Source organism: Pan paniscus, chromosome 18 (assembly GCF_029289425.2).
Source record: "Pan paniscus chromosome 18, NHGRI_mPanPan1-v2.0_pri, whole genome shotgun sequence".
In the NCBI taxonomy this organism is placed as follows: domain Eukaryota; kingdom Metazoa; phylum Chordata; class Mammalia; order Primates; family Hominidae; genus Pan; species Pan paniscus.
This window is the reverse complement of record NC_073267.2, coordinates 97,726,186-97,746,371: the sequence shown is the minus strand read 5'-3', so window position 1 is coordinate 97,746,371 and position 20,186 is coordinate 97,726,186. Positions and strand designations below refer to the sequence as shown.

Sequence of the window (20,186 nt, the reverse complement as noted above, 5' to 3'; positions counted from 1 at the left end):
TTAGAATCTAAGTGACTTAAATGGCAGACACAGAAGTCATTCATCACTGGTAGAAAGTTCACTTTCCTTCCATCCAAAATGGGCCTGCAGGTGTGTGGGAAGATGCCTCCTTCAGCAGCATCTCAAGGTAAACAATTCTTACTCTTTGTGCTCTTCAAGAGAAAAAATGGCTCACACTCTTCTGTAGCGGGCTGCCTGGTGATATAGCCACATCCTAAAGTGATATATCCACATCCTAACCGCCAGAACCTACCCATGTGGTCTCTTTGGAAACTGTGCAGATGTAATGTAGAAACTCTTTGGGTGTGTGTAGATGTAATTTAGTCAATGAGATCAACCTGGATTAGGGTGGGCCTTAAATCCAATGACAAGTCCTTACTAGAGGAGAGAAGGGGAAACAGTCACAGACACACAGAGGCGGCCGCAACATGAAGAGGAAGGCACAGCTGGAAGGAGCCCCACAAGCTGAGGCAGGGCCGGAGCCACTAGAAGCTGGAAGAGGCAGGAAGGATCCACCTTCTAGAACCTTTGGAGGGAGCGAGACCCGCCTGCATCTTGGTTTTGGATCTCTGGCCTCCACAGCTGAGAGGCTACATTTTTAAGCCATCCCATTGATGGTGATTTGTTATAGCAGCCCTTGAAATCTGCAATGCACTACACATCACAGAACAGTCAGATTTTTACCTTTATAGATGGATCCTGGCAATTGATTTCTAGTCGCTGGCGTTTCAAAGCAGGTTCATCTTCATCTGTCACTACATGATTCTCCAAAACAACTGAAATCAGTGACAGAGAAAAAAAATGTTTAACATGAAAAGTTTTACAGAATTATTTTAACATTAAGATAGTAAACAGTGCTGACACCTTAAGGTTGAATGAGAAACAGCAGAACCTATTTCATATTTCACCTTTTTAAACTTATTCTCAGTCAGGCAGAAAAATAGGATAACTCCTTAATCCCAAGAAAAGCCCAGACACTGGGTAATTAATGTGCCACTGAGTCAGTCCTAACTCCAAACCTGCAAGCTTCTGACTTCTGACTCAATGCTCTGCGGGGCTGCCCTGTTTGGTTTGAGAAAACCCACGATAAAACCCAATCAATAATAATGATTTCTTCCCAACTTTAAGATAAAGTTTTATCTGTTGGTCACCTCATTCCAAAATCAAAGCCACTCTATCTGCAGGTCCAGAACTAAAAGGGGAAAAAATACACTGACTATCACATTGTCATAGGTGCTGATAATCAAAACAGTCTCACCCTTAACACACTAAGTGACAGAACCCCAACCCTCCCAGGCACAGCTGAGACCAGCTGCCCCCATCACACAGCAAGCGTCAGGTGATCGTCACGGCTTCCCGCAGGATAAGCGACTCGGCCCCAGCTCAGGGCGGCCACAGTGTGGTCCCAACCTCCTTCCTTTTCCCTAAAACTGACTACAAAAACAATGTCAAAGATAACCTCAAAATCAAAGACCAAAATTGGCCACAATTGCCTCATCTCTGCAAATCACATTTCTATCTGTCTGTGACCCTTCTAGTCCTTTTCCTTAGACCTAGTCAATTTTTAAAAATTTACACATTTGCAATTATAGATAGAAGTTCAAGGTCAACAGTTCTTGTTAAAGATTGTACATTGTGCCACAAGTGTTTTTTCTTCTCATTTCCTTGCCTGAAATGACAGTGTGAACTGTCTAGTGCACTCCTACCGCGCTCTACTCTACATGCTCACACACTGAGATAAACAAGCGGCAAACATGTGGGAGGTGCGAGACCATCTGCCTCATCAACAGGTTTGTCTGCAGCCTTCCTCTTCACTGAGCAACAAATATGGACTCTGGGTTAATATTAATCGTTTTGTTTGGTTTTTGTTTTTGAAGAGATGAGGTCTTGCTATGTCACCCAGGCTGGACTCAAACTCCTGTACTCAAGGGATCCCCCACCTCAGCCCAAGCAGCTGGGACTATCCAGGTTAATAGCTTTAAGTTTTTAACAGTAATACCAGTGTGTGACTATTTACAAAAATGAATGCCAGTATATAAGAATAGATATTATATACATGCATACATACGAGCATGCTTACTGTAACACTTCTGATAGAAAAAAATCAGAAATCTGAATGCTGGCCGCTGGGAATGCCCTTCAGCACATGCACACCTTGGCACACCATCTGCTTTCAAGGGCACCAACACCACAGCCAAGCAGGATGACCTCACTGTGGCCAGATGACACCTGCCCCGCTCTGCTGGTGCTGTGCCCCAACCCTTCCCGTACTGCCAACCCTCCAGCCACCTCCACCAGGGAAATCTAACAACCTTCTGTCCAGCCCCGCTCAAATGCCGCCTAGTTCGGGAAGCTGTTCCTGGAAGGGCCTCAACTCACACCTGTTTATACTGTGACACCAACAAGGTCACAGCACCCACCCCACAGCAGACCACCCTCCCAGCACCTTATACACAAGGCTGCCCACCGATGTGGGTGAAGCACTCCTGGCTGGCATTCAGATTCTCCAGGTGCTAGAGGAAAGCCAAGTGCACAGGCCTCTCTGGTCCCTGCCTCCACCTCCACCAAAGCAACTCCCCTCAGATGTGTTACATAGATTGACATTCCGAAGAAGATCTTAACAGGAAAACAAAAAAGACTGTCCATGCCTTTAAGCCTGTACACACTAGATGATTCCTCTCAAAACTCTGAAACTTAAAGATGCTGAATCGTCCTGCAGTTCTAACAGGTACCTCTCACAGGTCCTAGGCAAAAGCAGTCAAATCCGATCTACCTGGTGGGAAATCATCCAAAGCCAAGGACCACTGTCGGCTGATTATGGTCTTTGATTTTGAGGTTATCTTTGACATTGTTTTTGTAGTCAGTTTTAGACAAAAGGAAGGAGGTTGGGACCACACTGTGGCCGCCCTGAGCTGGGGCCGAGTTGCTTATCCTGTGGGAAGCCGTGACGATCACCTGACGCTTGCTGTGTGATGGGGGCAGCTGGTCTCAGCTGTGCCTGGGAGGGTTGGGGATCTGTCACTTAGTGTGTTAAGGGTGAGACTGTTTTGATTATCAGCACCTATGACACACTGGTCACACACTGGTATTACTGTTAAAAACTTTAAGCTATTAACCTGGATAGTCCCAGCTACTCAGGGGCTGAGGTGCGGGTGTCCCTTGAGTACAGCACACGGCTCTGCCTTCGGCCTCATGACTCCTCACAGGCAGGGAGCGCATCAACCATCTCCACCTAAGCCTTTGCAGATGAATTCTCACTTAATGAAACTTTTAAAACTCCATGCCTACAAGTGCCTGTGGTTAGTCAAAGGTTCTCAGGACCTCAGTCAAAGGCTCTTTACTCTCACTGGAAACCGGTCATCACACAAGGCCTGGAAGAACAGAGAGAGACCCTCGTACTCATTACTCTAACCTTTTAGTTTGCTGAGAAGAAAACAAGTCCAGGAAGGTTATGGGACTTCTCTGGGGTCACAGAGCTAGTTTCGTCCTAACGGCGGAAGAGAGGCGTGCCGTAACTCCAGTAATGACTCCACGGGTAGTGGGACAGCAAGTGACATTTATTTTCTTCTTTGTACTGCTTTTGGTATGTGTTGCTTTTTATAATTCTGTATGCTTTACTTTTAGAATTAGACAAAAGAACTCCTTGTTCATTTTAAAGATACCACAATCAGGCTGGGTGCAGTGGCTCACGCCTATAATCCCAGCACTTTGGGAGGCCGAGGTGAGTGGATCACCTGAGGTCAGGAGTTCGAGACCAGCCTGGCCAACATGATGAAACCCCCGTCTCTACTGAAAATACAAAAATTAGCCGGGCATGGTGGTGGGCACCTGTAATCCCAGCTACTTGGGAGGCTGAGGCAGGAGAATCGCTTGAATCCAGGAGAGAAAGGTTGCAGTGAGCCGAGATCACGCCATTGCACTCCAGCCTGGCAACAGAGCAAACCTCTGTCTTAAATAAATAAATAAAGATATCACAATCAATCAACTGCAGTGACAGGCCTGATGCAAGTCACAATTTTTGCATTCAGACAGGTAGAGTAAGCGCAAGCCATAGTCGGTACACGCCAAGTCAGATGATCCTACAAGTCTTTCTTTTAAATAAAAATAAGGAAAAACTGGAAAGACATACACATCAACAATTTAAAAGCTGCAACAACCAGTAGAATTATGGGAAATTTTTATTTCTTCTACTTTCTTGACTATCCTGTTAAACTTTATTAGATGCCTACTTTCGAGACAAGGAAAGTACTTTAAACCCACTATGAATGCAAATGTGCTTGACACATCAAGGTACCTGCAGCTGCGCACACCTTCTCCTGGGTCAGAGACTGCAGGCTTTGTACTGGGGCAGGCCTCGGAGCTCTGTGCACAGTAGGTTTTGTTGTTTTTTTTGAGACGGAGTCTCGCTCTGTCGCCCAGCCTGGAGTGCAGTGGCGCGATCTCAGCTCACTGCAAGCTCCGCCTCCCGGGTTCACGCCATTCTCCTGCCTCAGCCTCCTGAGCAGCTGGGACTACAGGCGCCCGCCACCACGCCCAGCTAATTTTTTGTATTTTTTTGGATTTTAAGTAGAGACTTCACCGTGTTTGCCAGGATGGTCTCAATCTCCTGACATCGTGATCCGCCCGCCTCAGCCTCCCAAGGTGCTGGGATTACAGGCATGAGCCACCATGCCTGGCTGACACAGTAGGCTTTTAACAAATACTCAAGAAATCGCAGTTCTTAGGCATTTAAGGAACAGAGTTGGAACAAAATCAAGATTCAAAATTATTTCTCTAAGCCTTCTTTGGACCACAGTCTACAAAGAGAGATTTATTGGGGAAGTAGGCTGTCAGAACTTTAATGGTTCTGAAATCACCGAAAATGATGTAACTGGAACACTTTCATTTTACAAGATTACAGTGTTATGTTTTCTAAAGAAACTGTCATTTGCCTTCTGAACTAGAAACAGGGATTTGTAAAATAATGTGCAATGATGGTGTGGAAAACTAACCAGCAGCACTCCTGAAACGCTGCCTTCGTGTTCCCCTGGGACTGCTCACCTCACCCCAAAACTATTTCTACTGCCCTCCCCTTCCATGCTACAACTAGTCTCCAAAGGTAGTTTTCTCGACTAACAAAGCAAACAGATCATATGAACGGACATCAGACTTTCTTAGGAGATTTCTGAAAATTCTCTCTTCTGGGGGAATAAATTGTGAGCATTTCAATTCAAACATTCCTGAAAGAATAACCAGGCAACTGAAACACTCAGTGACTTAACTGTGGTGGGCTGGTCACTTCAAACTTAACAGAACAATAAAACATATACTACTTTATGGCCAAAAAAAAAAAAAAAAAAAAAAACTTTTTAAAACAATAAGTGTGGACAAAGTGTTATCACAGATGAAGAGATGAAGTTCCTGAAATTTAGGGTTTCATTTCTCAAGGGTCTCCTTTAAACAAACAAACAGTTATGATTTCAAAGTAGACATGTGCCTTTAACACCATTTTTAAAAGATACCAGCCCTAGCAAAGGTGTAGAAAAAACTTGTTCTCAAGCACTGTCCGTGGAAGAATTAGCAAAACATTTCTAGAAAACCTGTCACCGTCTTAAAAAAATTTAAACACATGTAGCAATTCTACTTCTAGGAACTTATCTATTTGCCAAGATATATATGCAAGGATCTTCCCTATAGGGTTGTGTATAAAGGAAAAATCAGACAGACTATGCCAGGAGCCCTCTGAAAGAGAAGAGTCAACTGTGGAGGGGGCACCTGTGAATGAATCCTGCAGAGCTGCTAACAGAGCAGACTTACACACACAACATGGTAAGGTTCCATGACACCACACACAGGGGATTACACACACCACATGGTAAGGTTCCATGACACCACACACAGGGGATTACACACACCACATGTAAGGTTCCATGACGCCACACACGGGATTACACACACAACATGGTAAGGTTCCATGACGCCGCACACTGGGGATTACACACACAACATGGGAAGGTTCCATGACGCCATGCACAGGGGATTACACACACCACATGGTAAGGTTCCATGACGCCACACACAGGGGATTACACACACAACATGGTAAGGATCCTGGACGCCGCACACAGGGGATAACACACACAACATGGTAAGGTTCCATGACGCCGCACACACGGGATTACACACACAACATGGTAAGGTTCCATGACACCACGCACAGGGGATTACACACACAACATGGGAAGGTTCCATGACGCCACGCACAGGGGATTACACACACCACATGGTAAGGTTCCATGACACCACACACAGGGGATTACACACACAACATGGGAAGGTTCCATGACGCCACACACAGGGGATTACACACACAACATGGTAAGGATCCTGGACGCCACACACAGGGGATTACACACACAACATGGTAAGGTTCCATGACGCCGCACACAGGGGATTACACACACAACATGGTAAGGTTCCATGACACCACGCACAGGGGATTACACACACAACATGGGAAGGTTCCATGACGCCACGCACAGGGGATTACACACACCACATGGTAAGGTTCCATGACACCACGCACAGGGGATTACACACACAACATGGGAAGGTTCCATGACGCCACACACAGGGGATTACACACACAACATGGTAAGGATCCTGGACGCCACACACAGGGGATTACACACACAACATGGTAAGGTTCCATGACGCCGCACACAGGGGATTACACACACAACATGGTAAAGATCCATGACGCCGCACACAGGGACGCGGCAGGGGAGAGAGTGTAGAACACACGCACACCCCCAAGGAGTGGGAGCAGGGATGGCCCTCAAGACAAAGTGTCACAGGGCCCCCTCCAGAAGGGACGTGGGGCTGAGGCTGCAGGGGCGAGGGAAGGGAGGGGCCTACAGTGTTCACATCTCTAGGATTCAAACTTTTCATACGCAGCATGCATTACTTTTTCTTCTGCTTAAAGGAAAGAAAATAACTGGAGCAGCTTTTGGTTTTTGAAGAATAAAGAGAATAATATTTCACCTACTGTCCCACAGCTCTGTACCTGGGTGGTCAGGGCTCAGGTCTTCCACTGCAATCTGAACCACATCGGCCAGGTCGTGTTCCGACATCATCCAGAGCACAGGAGAGTGGCCGGTCAACACGAAAGAGTTCAACTCACAGTGGGGCTGGCTTTTGGTCACCTACCAAACAGAAGCAAAGGAGGAGGAGAGGACATTAACCATCGCTACACGTGAAATTATGAAAACCACGAGCCGAGCACGTGTATGCAAGAGGCCGCGAACATCTGTGGAGTTTTACATGCAGGGTTCTTCTTGCCTCAAACCCCTAAAAGGTTAGTTTCTTTGAAAATTAACAAATAGTTGAAAACGCCACCCGCTGCCTTTTTCCTTAACCACTGGACGAGCCACCCAGGGCCTCTCCGTTTCCACTGCGTTCCTCATGCCCTTCCAAAGCCACCTTCCCAACACTGGCTTGGAAACGTCCTCTCTCTCAGCCCAAGTCTCCAGTGGGGCCTGACTGCCTACAGCAAACGCTCTGTCGCTTCCTGCTCCCAAGGGGCCTCAGCCCTGCTACACTCACCACAACCCAGAAAGAAGCATCCCTTCCCACCCATACCACTGGTCTCCGTGGTGATACACCATCTCTCCTCCCAAGTCTCTCCCAGCTGCACGCTTCCATCTAGACTACAACCCATACTCCGTTTCTGCTACCCCACAGGCCTGGCGGAGTGGCAGCACCTCTGTTCTGCTTTCTTTCTGCTCTCAGGTTCTGTCCTGAGCCCGAGCAGCATCCTGCCACCATGACCAAGGAGGAAACATCTGTCCTGTCCACAACTGTGCTGTCCAGGGCGGGGCTGTCCCCGAGCCTCGCACAGTGTCTGAAACACAGGTCAGGGGCTTTCCTCCAGCTCCTGTGACACTCTGATTGGGCTTCAAGAGAACTTATTTTCCAAAGTAAAAATAAGGCCGCATCATTCAAACTATGGTCTATGGACACACAGATCCAAATATAGTACTGCAAAATAGGATGCCGTAGAAATGAGGAATGAATGTGACCATCATGTTTTTATCAGATTATACTTTATATTTTAATTATTGACACATAAATGGTATAAAGTAAACTGTCTTCCCTGAACTACGCTACACACTTCCTGAGGGCAGAAACCCTGTGCCCAGCTCTGTACAGCACAGCGCCCTTCATCAGGAAGAGTCCGTTCACTGTCCCTAACCACAACCCCCATCGCAGAAGGAAAAGTAAGGTTTTCACGTCACATGGTTTCAACTCTTGAGTCTATTCACAACTTCTGTTCATGGATAAGTCCCAACAGGAATGAAATTACATAAGCAGACCTCACCCGTGTCCTTCAATCCAATAAATAATGCAGTTCCTCCTCTCCTTTGTCTAGATTTAAATTTTATAGCTTAAATGGCAACTCTAGAATTTTTTCCTTTTTTCTTTCTTTCTTTCTTTTTTTTTTTGAGATGGAGTTTTGCTCTTGTTGCCCAGGCTGGAATGCAATGGCGCAATCTCGGCTTACCTCCACCTCCTGGGTTCAAGCAATTTTCCTGCCTCAGCTTCCTGAGTAGCTGGGATTACAGGCATGCACCACCACACCCAGCTAATTTTCTATTTTTAGTAGAGACGGGGTTTCTCCATGTTGGTCGGGTTGGTCTTGAACTCCCGACCTCAGGTGATCCGCCTGCCTCGGCCTCCCAAGGTGCTGGGATTACAGGCATGAGCCAGCGCGCCCGGCCTCAGCTCTAGAATTTCTTGGGGATAACAATTTGTGGAAGAAGGAGCCAAGTGCTGTCTTAAATATTCCTTTATAGAGTAAAGGCAATATTTTTCATAAATGTCTGATCAAATATACGATCAATAAAATAGCAAAGGTGTTTTTATTCCCACATTATAACTTTACAGAAGATTAGATGAACTGAGGAAACATCAATTAACTGTCCTTAACAAAAAAAAAAAGAGCTGATGACAAATAACTGGAGGGGAAGACACAAAGCCTCAGAGGCACAAGCACTGAACCTCTAAAAAGTCCAGCTGGGAAAGACGGAATGAGACAGATGTTTAATCTCCCTAAATCCTCCCATACAGACACACAAAGCTCCAAGGACAGCAAAACCAAAATCCAAGTCAACACCGACAACAGAACGAGGTGACAGCATATTCCTCAAGAACCCCAAACACAAGCAAATGGGGACACTGGAAGCCACAAAGTCAGCATGGCACACGGGCATAGGATGGAGGAAGCAAAGGGAAGCAGGAGCCGGGCCGAGAGCAGCAGCTGCTGGATCCACCAGGAGAACTACACAGGGGCCTGCAGGGCTGATCCAGAGGCCAGAGTGTTCTGGACCCCAAGCCCTCTCAAAATGCATTATCCAAAGCTCCCTTTTAGGCCAAATACATTGAAAAGAAACGGCTTGGAATTGAACACAAAATGTGCAGGGCATGGAAACTAGAGACAAAGGAACATGAAAGCTAATTAAAGGTGGGAGGGGAGAACAGAGCCTAGAGAGCTGAGAAAAGAAGCTGCTGCATTTTTAAAACTTCCTATAAACAACACAGGAAAGAACCCAAAACACTGAAATTAGAGAAACGATTCTAAACCAAGCCTCCCTTCTGAGCATTCAGAAAAGCAAAAGTCATATAAAAATGAGCAACAGAAACTACTGAGGCCAAATATCATGCAAAAATAATGTATTTCTTAAAAGAGTAAGAAGCAAAATAACATCACTGCAGACAATGAAAACATTCTAGAAACATATGTCCCCCAAAAAGGCGAAAACTAAAAAGAAAAAAACAACTATATCCTGATAATTCAAAACAAACTGAAATACATTAAACATATAACACACATTAACCAGAAACCAGCATTAGAAAAACTCAGAAACAAGGTGCTAGAACTCAGAATATATTAGAAACAAAAGAAAAAATAACTTCAGAAATGAAGACTAAACTAGAAGAATCTTAGAACAAATAAACATAATGGTGCCTTAAGAAAAACAAAATGACAAAATTTTCAAGAATAAAAAAGAAATGAAAGAGATGAAAAAAGCTCAAGAAAAAGTAGCACATAAGACAGGAAAAGAAGACCCAACATATGTATAATAGGAGATGCTAAAGATGAAAACTGGCCAGGCACAGTGGCTCATGCCTGTAATCCCAATACTTTGGGAGGCTAAGGCAGGAGGATCATTTGAGGTTGGTAGCTCAAGAGCAGCCTGGGCGTGTACTGAGACCCTGACTCCATAAAATATTTTTTAAATTAACTGGGTACAGTGGCACCTGCCTGTGGTCCCTGCTACTCAGGAGGCTGAGGTGGGAAAATCACTTGAGCCTGGGAGGGCAAGGCTGTGGCAAGCTGTGATTGCACCACTACACTCCACCCTGGACAACAGAACGAGACCCTGTCTCGAAAAAAGGAAAACTAAAGCAATGAAATGGAATACTAAAAACTGTAATTCAAGAAAGCTCTCCAGAAAACAGGACGGAGGGTGCTTGAAACTACTCGTTAAAATAATACACTACAACCTAGGGGAAAAAAAACAAAAACAAAACCACCAACACCAAGACACAACACCAAGATACAACACCAAGACACAACACCAAGATACAGCCCAATAAAAACACTATTTAAAGAAAAATTTTTTAGCCATCCAAGCAAAAGACTAGGTGACTTATAACGGAAAGAAAATTAGATTATCAAACTCCAACAGAAAAAAAAAAAGGATTAACGTATTTAAGACACACAAGGAAAGAAATGTGAGCCAAGAATTTTATATCCAGACAAAATTACTTTCAAGTATAAAGGCAGCATCCAGTCCTCAGAGAACAGTATTCCCAAAAATTCCCTCCTGAAGGCACTGGCAACAAACAAGCTTCGGAAAACAGAAAACCAAACCACTGGAGAGGCATTGGGAAGAGCGGCTAGCGGAGCACCCTATCTCCACGCACGACTGAGACAGAGGAGATGAAGGAACAGCATGCAAGGCTATGTGCTAAACGCAGACACAATGTAACTGCTTGAAACTGGGAGGAATTGGGAGTACATATAAAAAACAAATGTAACAACTTTCAAAAACAAAAACCAATGTTACAATGTTCACAATATTCAGTGGCCATAAGGAGTGGGAGAGTTCTTTCTGAGCAATTTTCAAAAACTAACAAAAACAAATGTTACAATGTTCATTGAGTGGCCCTAAGAAGTGGTAGAGTTCTTTTTTTTTTTTGAGATGCAGTCTCACTCTGTTGCCCAGGCTGGAGTGCAGTGGCAGGATCTCGGCTCACTGAAACCTCCGCCTCCCGGGTTCAAGCAATTCTCCAGCCTCAGCCTCCCGAGTAGCTGTGATTATAGGTGCCCACCAGCACACCTGGCTACTTTTTGTATTTTAGTAGAGACGGGGTTTCACTCTGTGGCCAGGCTGGTCTCAAACTCCCGACCTCAGGTGATTCGCCCACCTCAGCCTCCCAAAGTGCTGGGATGACAGGCCGAGCCACCGCGCCCGGCCGGTAGAGTTATGTCTGTGGACGCCTTGCCTTGTGTGCAATTCTGTCATCCCTGATGCCCTTGTGAATAAGAAAAGCAGACTATCAACAACGGTAACAACTTCACTGGGTTGAAAGGGAAATATTTTTAAATTCATGAGTTCATAATATTATTAAGCCTTTAATTTGTTTAATGGTAATAAAAAGAAAAAAATCAAGCATTTATTCTGCCTTTCTATACAAATCACATCACTGAAAAACCAAATCATAAGCAATAGAATGTTTCTCTGTATAAAAGCATTCTAACAAAAGAACAGTCATCGTTTTGCAATCCCTGATGAATTAAGAATCTAGGTAACAGAGTTACCATCAGAAAAAGAAAAACACACACTATCTGCCTCATTAATGAAGAATTCAACACCGTCTATGTGGGAGGCTCCCCTACCGAACAAACAAAAATGCTGAATCTAATTAAGCTTCTAGAATCCTAACATTTCCTAAGTGACGGGATATACAGAGGCCAGAAGAACATGCTAAACTATACCACAGAAATGCAAATAGGAAAATCAAAGCAAGACTAGGAAACTCACATCTGTCATCCCAGCACTTTGGAAGGCCAAGGCGGGTGGATCACCTGTCAGCCTGGCCAACATGGCAAAACCCCATCTCTACTAAAAATACAAAAATTAGCAGGGTATGGTGGCACATGCCTGTAATCCCAGCTACTAAGGAGGCTGAGAAAGGAGAATCGCTTAAACCCGGGAGGCAGAGGTTGCAGTGAGCTGAGACTGTGCCACTGCACTCCAGCCTGAGTGACAGAGCAAGACTCTGTCAAAAAAAAAAAAAAAAGACCAATCAACCTAATCAAAAATGAGCATAAGGAAATGAAAATGAATTCACAGAAAAACAAGTTGTGTAAAGATAGTCAGGCCAGGCGTGGTGGCTCATGCCTGTAATCCAGCACTTTGGGAGGCTAAGGTGGGTGGATGAAGAGGTCAGGTGTTCGAGACCAGCCTAGCCAACATGGTGAAAGCCCGTCTCTACTAAAGATACAAAAAATTAGACAGGGATGGCGGCGCGTGCCTGTAATCCCAGCTACTGAGGAGGCTGAGGCAGGAGAATCGCTTGAACTGGGGAGGCAGAGGTTGCAGTGAGCTGAGATCACGCCATTGCACTCCACACTGGGTGACAGGGTGAGACTCTGTCTCAAAAAAAAAAAAAAAAAAAAAGTCAATCTCGATGTGTAATCTTTTTAAAACAATTTAAACGAGACACCATTTTCCACCAATCAGATTGGCAAAAAATCACAAAATATGACACACTTCGCCAGAAGATATCAGAAAACATGGCTGTTGCACTTTTGCTGGGGGTGTAAATGGGTACAACCTCTTTGAAGGGCAATAGCTATCAAAATGCTAAATGGCCACAGCCCTTAACCTGGCCATGCCCCACACAGCATTCAGCCAGCACAGACATTCACATATGTGTGCAAAGACCTACATACAAAAAACAAAACAAAACAAAACAAAAAAACAACGTAAGTCATTGTTTTTAGCAGCAAAAGAATGGATGTCAGCATTGCACAGCTAAGAATGGAATATACCACGCAGCTTCAGGAGTCAACAAGAGCCCCTGAAAAGCGGCTCCCAAGGTGCAGGATCCCGTGAATATCAACTGGGCAGGGCAGCGTGGACGAGGGCAGTGCAGCCGACATGCTTTATTTTTAAGAAGTATGTCAGATATGCACAGAATATTTCCAGGTTAAGATATACGAGACCTACAACAGCCTGGGGCATGGGTGAAAAGGAAGTTATTTTTCACTTTTCATCCTCTAATAATATTTCCATTTTTATCCTGTGCATTTATCACTTTTTCAAAAAGAAAAAGAAGTATACTTTTAAAAAATGATCGGACAGGAAAATATGCAGATCTAAGCTGTGGGGGGAGGGTCCATTCCAACTCCACCTACGCACGCTCATGTTCTTCAAACACTGGTGCTAGGATCAACACTGGGATCTTGCTCAGCCTTCGGAGCTGCTCCACGGAAGCAGAAGCCACAAGGCCTGACTGAGGGGCCCTGTCAGGCGCAACTAGCATGAAACTTATGTGGTGACGCTAAGCCTGCGTCCTCTGAAGAGGATCTTTCAGCTCAGAGTCGTTGGTAGTCAGCCTGAAGATCAAAGCTACATGTCATCAATACAGCCTTCTTTTTTCCAGAGTAAGAACCAGAAGCAAAGATTATTAAAGGGATAAACTAAACTTTTTCTTTTCTTTTTTTTTTTTTTTTTTTTGAGACAGAGTTTCACTCTTGTTGCCCAGGCTGGAGTGCAATGGCACGATCTCAGCTCACCGCAACCTCCGCCTCCTGGGTTCAAGTGATTCTCCTGCCTCAGTCTCCTGAGTAGCTGAGACTACAGGTGCACACCACCATGCCCGGCTAATTTTGTATTTTTAGTAGAGATGGGGTTTCACCATGTTGGGTCAGGCTGGTCTTGAACTCCTGGCCTCAGGTGATCCACCCACCTCGGTCTCCCAAAGTGCTGGGATTATAGGGGTGAGCCACTGCACCCAGCCAACTAAATTTCCTAATGAAACCAGTAGTCTTCAGTCAAAAGCCACCCAGCCAACCTTGGCATTGGTGCATTTAAAACGTTTTGGGGTCACAGATTGCTTTCAGAACCTTTAAAAAAAAAAAAAAAGGCAAAAAAACTGTAGAACCTCTTCTGGCCAGGCGTGGTGGCTCACGCCTGTAATCCCAGTACTTTGGGAGGCCAAGGCGGGCAGATCATGAGGTCAAGAGTTCGAGACCAGCCTAACCAACATGGTGAAATGCTGTCTCTACTAAAAATACAAAAATTAGCAGGGCATGGTGGCACACGCCCTGTATTCCCAGCTACTTGGGAGGCTGAGGCAGCAGAATCACTTGAACCCAGGAGGTGGAGGCTGCAGTGAGCCAAGATCACACCATTGCACTCCAGCCCGGGCGACAGAGTGAGACTCCATCTCAAAAAAAAAAAAAAAAAAAATTAACTGGGTGTGGTGGGGCATGCCTGTAATCCCAGCTACTTGGGAGGCCAAGGCAGTAGAATCACTTGCACCCAGGAGGCAGAGTTTGCGGTGAGCTGAGATAGTGCCACTACACTCCAGCCTCAGTGACAGAGCGAGATCTGTCTCAAAAAAACAAATCAAAAACCAAAAAACAATAAAATAAAATAAAATGTACAATTAAATTATTATTGACGGCCGGGTGTGGTGGCTCACATTTGTAATCCCAGCACTTCGGGAGGAGGAGGTAGGTGGATCACCTGAGGTCAGAGTTGGAGAGCAGCCTGGCTAACAGGGTGAAACCCCGTCTCTACTAAAAATACAAAAAAAAAAAAAAAAAAAAAAAAAAGAACCTTTTCCAGGAAAAAGTACAGACAGACAAAACTTTGCAAAGTTTCTGAGGCTCCCCTAATCCCAGAGAGTCCTAGCTGCCGGTGCCAGTACCTGCTCTCCCCAGAGCTCACGGAAGAGCCCATGACAGCTAGGGGTGCGGGGCATCAGACACGGACTTCCCTTCCCAGCGTGTCCCACAGCAGCCCCCTGGGAAACCTCCTTCAGGGGCCCTGGCCTCTGGCCTTGTCCCTTCTTCCGTGCTCCTCCTCCCGCTGGTGCCAGGCGTGGAAGGAGGCAGAAGGAGCTAGTGCGGAGGAGCAAAGCCCTGGAAGGAAGGAGCCCAGGCCCCTCCCGTCCAGGGAGCTGCCACACCGGCCCAGGCTGCCTGCCTCAGACTTCCTCAAAGCAAAGGAAAATAAGCAACTACCTGGTTCAAAACAGGGTATTCTGGAGCCCACCACGTGCAGCCAGACTAAACCCAAGGACATGCCCTGAGGCCCTTCCACAAACAGCCCCGGGTCCAGAGAGTCCAGGTTAAACTCCTGCCTCTCTTAAGGGGCCAGTGGAAATAGTTTTAAATGCCCAATTCAAGCTTTTTGCTAGTTTCTAAAAGCTCTGCAAGTGGCTTCAGAAAATGCTCTGAACTCACCATAAAATCCTGAATCCTAACCTCTTCCAAATGAGGACACCACACATTATTCCAGTTGTTTACTCAAAACGCCTCTGTTGCCAGGATCAAGAGTCATTTAAAATTCTGCTAACAGTAAAGATTTCAATAGAAAAAACTAGGGCAACAAGCCCAAGAAAACTGGAACACAGCAATGCCTGTGGTTGCTATTTTGGCAAATTAAATTTGCCATTTCTCAGAAGTCCTGGGGATAGTCCAGTCTTAATACAATAAAACAGCTGGACTGAGACTAATGCTCAAGCAAGCCTCTTACTCTGACGACTATTCAGAACCGTACCAAGTCCACCAAGAGACGCAGGGCTCAGGGCGCATATGGGAAAGCAGGGCCTACAGCCCGGAGTAACACCCTGAATGTACAGTAGAACAGGAGTGGTGAAGAATCCATGCCCATCCAGATTGCCAGACACCACCAAGTCATTCACATGGATGAGACTGATTTAATTACATGAACCAAAATGGAAAGATCTCCAGAATATGATAGCAAAAGGAAGGCATACAAATGGAAAGTTGCACAGTGGTGCGGATGATATGATCCCAATTCTGCTTCCTAAACATGGTGTCCACATGTGGTCATCTGTCCACGTGTGCCAACACATCCAAGACAGCTGGGGATGACAAACAGCAAACCTCAGGCTACCCAGAGCAGGGATGCTCCAACTGCACGAGCCCCACTCTCCTGTCCACTCCACCCTCCTGGACTGCTGAGCTTTCCATAGGCCTTATTCCTTAGGCCTTACTTATTTATTACCTGTGAAACTGTTTCTACAACAAAGTGATGTGTCTACACGCAAGGCCAACTACATCAAATCTTGATAAACTTTACAGAACCATCTTTAACCTGGCCTTAAATCCACTTCTCAGCCACCAAGGCATGGGGACCCACACATCCGGGCAGGGATGGGGAGAGAATCCACATCCAATCAACCTCAGGTGCGCCTGATGCTGCAAGCCCTGCCCAGCCCCGCCCAGCCCCGCCCAGCCATGCGAACACTCCCCTGCTCCTGGACCCTCTGCGCCTCGGGCTTAGTGGGTGATCCTGCTCTCCTCCCTCTCACTTCCCAAGAATGCCCACTCCTGCCTCCTCGGGCATGTGCCCCACACCCAGTCAGCATCCCTCCCTGGTCCCTCAGCATCACCCTCGCACACCCTTCCCCCACGGTGCTGCCCTCCCTCCTGCCCCTCCAGCCCCAGCCCCATTTCTCTGTTCCCTTTCAGATAAAATTCCTCAGAAGCCCCGCCTGTACTTGCAGTCTCCATTTTCGGTGCTCACATCCCCTCCAGATCCCATTGGGCTGTCACTCAGTTACTCCCCCAAAACTGCTCCAGCCCAGATGCTGCCCCCATTCTCCCCACCACAGGGCCTGACGGGGCTCATTCCGGCTCCTCCCCACGCTGTCCTCCCTGCCTGGCCCCCACTCCTCTGTCTCTCTGCTGGTCCCACATCCACTTCCTGACTTGAGGATGCATGCCCAGGGCACGGCCCTGGAACCTTTGCTCAGTCAGCACTGACCCAGCGGCTCATCAGTCTGCGGCTTCAGATACATCTCCACGCCAATGGCGCCGATCACCCTGCGAGCTCAGACCTCGCACATGAACTCCAGGCCTCACACCACACCACCTACTAGGCGTCTCCCCTAAGGGGTCGTCTCAATTCTAATACGTCCAAACTGAGCTCCTGGCACCCACCCCAAACCAACCTGCTTCTTCCACACTTTCCACCTCAATTTAAGGCAACACCTGCTTCCCAGATGCTCAGGCCAAAACCTCAGTCCTCCTGGGTTCTCCTCTCCTTCACCCTGATCCGGCCTCGTATTCCCAGCCCGTCACTCCCAACCTGGACCCAGGCCGCCCCTCAGACCTGGCTCACATACGGCCGTCTCACTGTCACCTGCACCTCTGCTGTGATCACGATAAAGAGCGCTCAAGGCGTCACATAAAAACACATGCCAGGCTATGCCCCTCATCTGCTCTAAGCCCTCCGAGGGCTTCCCATCTCACGGGCCCTCTGCAGCCCCTGGGGCTCTCCTCCCCGCCACGCTCACTTGGCCCCTGCATTTGGGCCTCCCCATGCTCCTCAGGGATACACCCAGCTCGGGGTCCTACCACGGAGCTGGCCACCCCTGCACGCCTCCTGGACGCCTCGGCAACGGTGACCTGCACAGCAGCCTTTCCTGCTCTACTGTCTGACTTACTACACATCTGAAAGGTTTCTCTTGCTTAGTGTCTCCTGCTAGAAGGTGAGCTTCACAAGGGCAGGAACTGGCATGGCTGTGTTCTCAGCCGGGCACCGGGCCTGGCCCGCACCGCATGCAGTCAATACGTCTGTGATGAGTCCAGTGAGAACACACCACTGACGTCATTCCCCAACGCACAATGATGAATGTCAGAAATGCTATTTAAAAACCATGGATTAAGGTTTTCAAAGTGTGTTGTGCCCATGTCCTGATTTCAATAAGGACTGTGCTATAATTAAGTTACTAATCTAACTACTCAGTTCATGAATGTGGAATCAGGGTGATTGACACATCTGATGAACAGTGCCCATCCACTGTCAGCAAAGGCTAACGGCAGCTGGTCATCAGGTGAAACGGACAGCTGCAAAGGTATTTCATTTTGCTATTACTATTTCAAAAATATTGGACACCCACAAAACAAAACCACAAAGCCATTAAAAGAGGACTAAAAGGAAACCCACTGTAACTGGGCAGAAAACTTGGCTTTAACAGTCAAAGTTAAAAAACAAACTGCTATAGATTATCAGTATCACATGAAAAACAGCAGCAAGAAAAGTCAAGCCAGGCTTCCTGTGTTTAACACTAGGGCTTCCTTCAACACCAGGATCTTCTCTGTCGCTACCTAAGCCGCATCACATGCATCATTAGGGGTGTCACAACGTAACGGGTTTTTTCCCGTCAGTATTTTTAGGGCAGACATTCTTCATAGAGCTGTTTCTTCCATCAACCCTTAAGAAAAGTCCTAAGGCTGCATCTGATTTGGATGCAGTCATTTCCACAGGAAGTGGAACAATATAGCCCAGATGTGTCACCTCCCAGAGCGGGGCTCTGACGTGGTGTGAATCACAGCACCTACCCGTGATCAGATACACGCAGAGCGGCCAGTCTAAAAAGATGCGTTCCACAGCCATAGATACTCCTTACATGTCTTGAAGGGGCCTACCTCACTTTACAGACGTCAAAAATATGAACTGAGTATATTCCCTGCTGTAAAAAGTTAGCACAGGGCCTGGCCTGCACTGCACTTGGGAACTGAGGGTGGGGAACGCCCAGAACAATAAGCTCACAGTGCGTGCGACCAGGGAGAGAAGACGCTTGAGACAGTAAAGTGACAAGAAGGGACCACGGCCACCAAGCTCCCAGCCCGTCCCCAGATCGTCCTGGCGCCCTTCTCCTCAGATGGCTTCCGTGTGGAGACTCCCAGGCCACCTGAGTTGGAATGGCAAGTCCAAAGAGCCATAAAAATTAGGACAGGAACTCCCACTTAAAGACGAGACTAAGTGGTACCTGGTAAAAAGCTAAATCTCCCGAAACGAGGAAACTGCTAAGAAATTAATCATTCCATTTAGTCAAATCCTCTCGGGATTTAAGTCTAGAAAGGAAGAAATAATGAGAAAGGCAGGATTAACTGACATGAAGAAGTCAACTTTTATTAAACTGAGACATGTGAAAAAGTCTCAGCTTACTTCTTTTGCCCAAAATCAGTCTGAAGTGGAACGTACAAGAATGAGATGGGAAATAACCGGAAAGAAAACTATAAATGACTGATCGGATGCTAGATAGGCGGGAAATCAGAAAGAAGCAAGAACACTTCTCCCGAAGGCTCCCACTTACTCTTGGGGTCATTCAGGCAACACTGCTTTTTCTTTAAGATGGCCTCCCAAATGTGTGCTTGCGGGGGAAAGGGAGGAAAAATTCAAATTTGTAAGTAAGTGGTCGAATTCCAAACCTGAATATATTAGCATGCATAATTTCACCTGAGCATGCATAATTTCCAGGGACACATCTTAAGAAGCGTCTAGGCTCTAAGGCAGTAATTCTGACTTTCTGGCCTCAGGGTCCTCTTCACCATTCTAAAGCTACTGAGGGTCCTGAAGAGCTTGCACTTGTATAGAGTCTACCTATCAATATTTACCATATTTGAAACTAGAACAATAAATGTTTGAATATTTGTTAATTAATGTAAAAATCATACAAATTAACACATTACATGTTAACGCTGTCTTACTCCATTTTCTGTTGCTATAACTGAATATCTGAGACTGGTAATTTATTACATAAAGGAAAGAAATGTGCCTTTTTTTTTTTTTTTTTTTTTTGAGACCAAGTCTCGCTCTGTAGCCCAGACTGGAGTGCAGTGGCATGATCTCGGCTCACTGCAACCTCCACCTCCCGGGTTCAAGTGATTCTCCTGCCTCAGCCTCCAGAGTAGCTGGGATTACAGGCGCACACCACTGCACCAGGCTAATTTTTTGTATTTTTAGTAGAGACAGCGTTTCACCATGTTGGCAGGCTGGTCTTGAACTCCAGATCTCAGGTAATCCACCCGCCTCATCCTCCCAAAGTGCTGGGATTACAGGCATGAGCCACTGCGCCCAGCCTAAGAA

At 46.4% G+C, this 20,186-nt stretch overlaps 1 protein-coding gene across 25 annotated transcripts in view; it reads right to left on the bottom strand.

The window, feature by feature from the left end:
• Positions 1 to 20,186, bottom strand: part of BANP (BTG3 associated nuclear protein) — a 125,498-nt gene that overhangs the window by 94,699 nt on the left and 10,613 nt on the right. For 13 of the 25 annotated variants that reach the window (XM_034940877.3, XM_055099893.3, XM_034940886.3 and 10 more), the window contains 2 exons: positions 7,046 to 7,184; positions 685 to 776 (listed from right to left, as the gene is read on the bottom strand). In XM_034940877.3, coding sequence (XP_034796768.1) covers positions 685 to 776; positions 7,046 to 7,115 — 162 coding nt within the window. In that variant the 5' untranslated portion in view covers positions 7,116 to 7,184. Of the gene's footprint in view, positions 1 to 684; positions 777 to 7,023; positions 7,185 to 20,186 lie in introns of those variants that run through there. The other 12 variants (XM_034940881.3, XM_055099895.2, XM_034940876.3 and 9 more) reach the window with 3 other exon arrangements.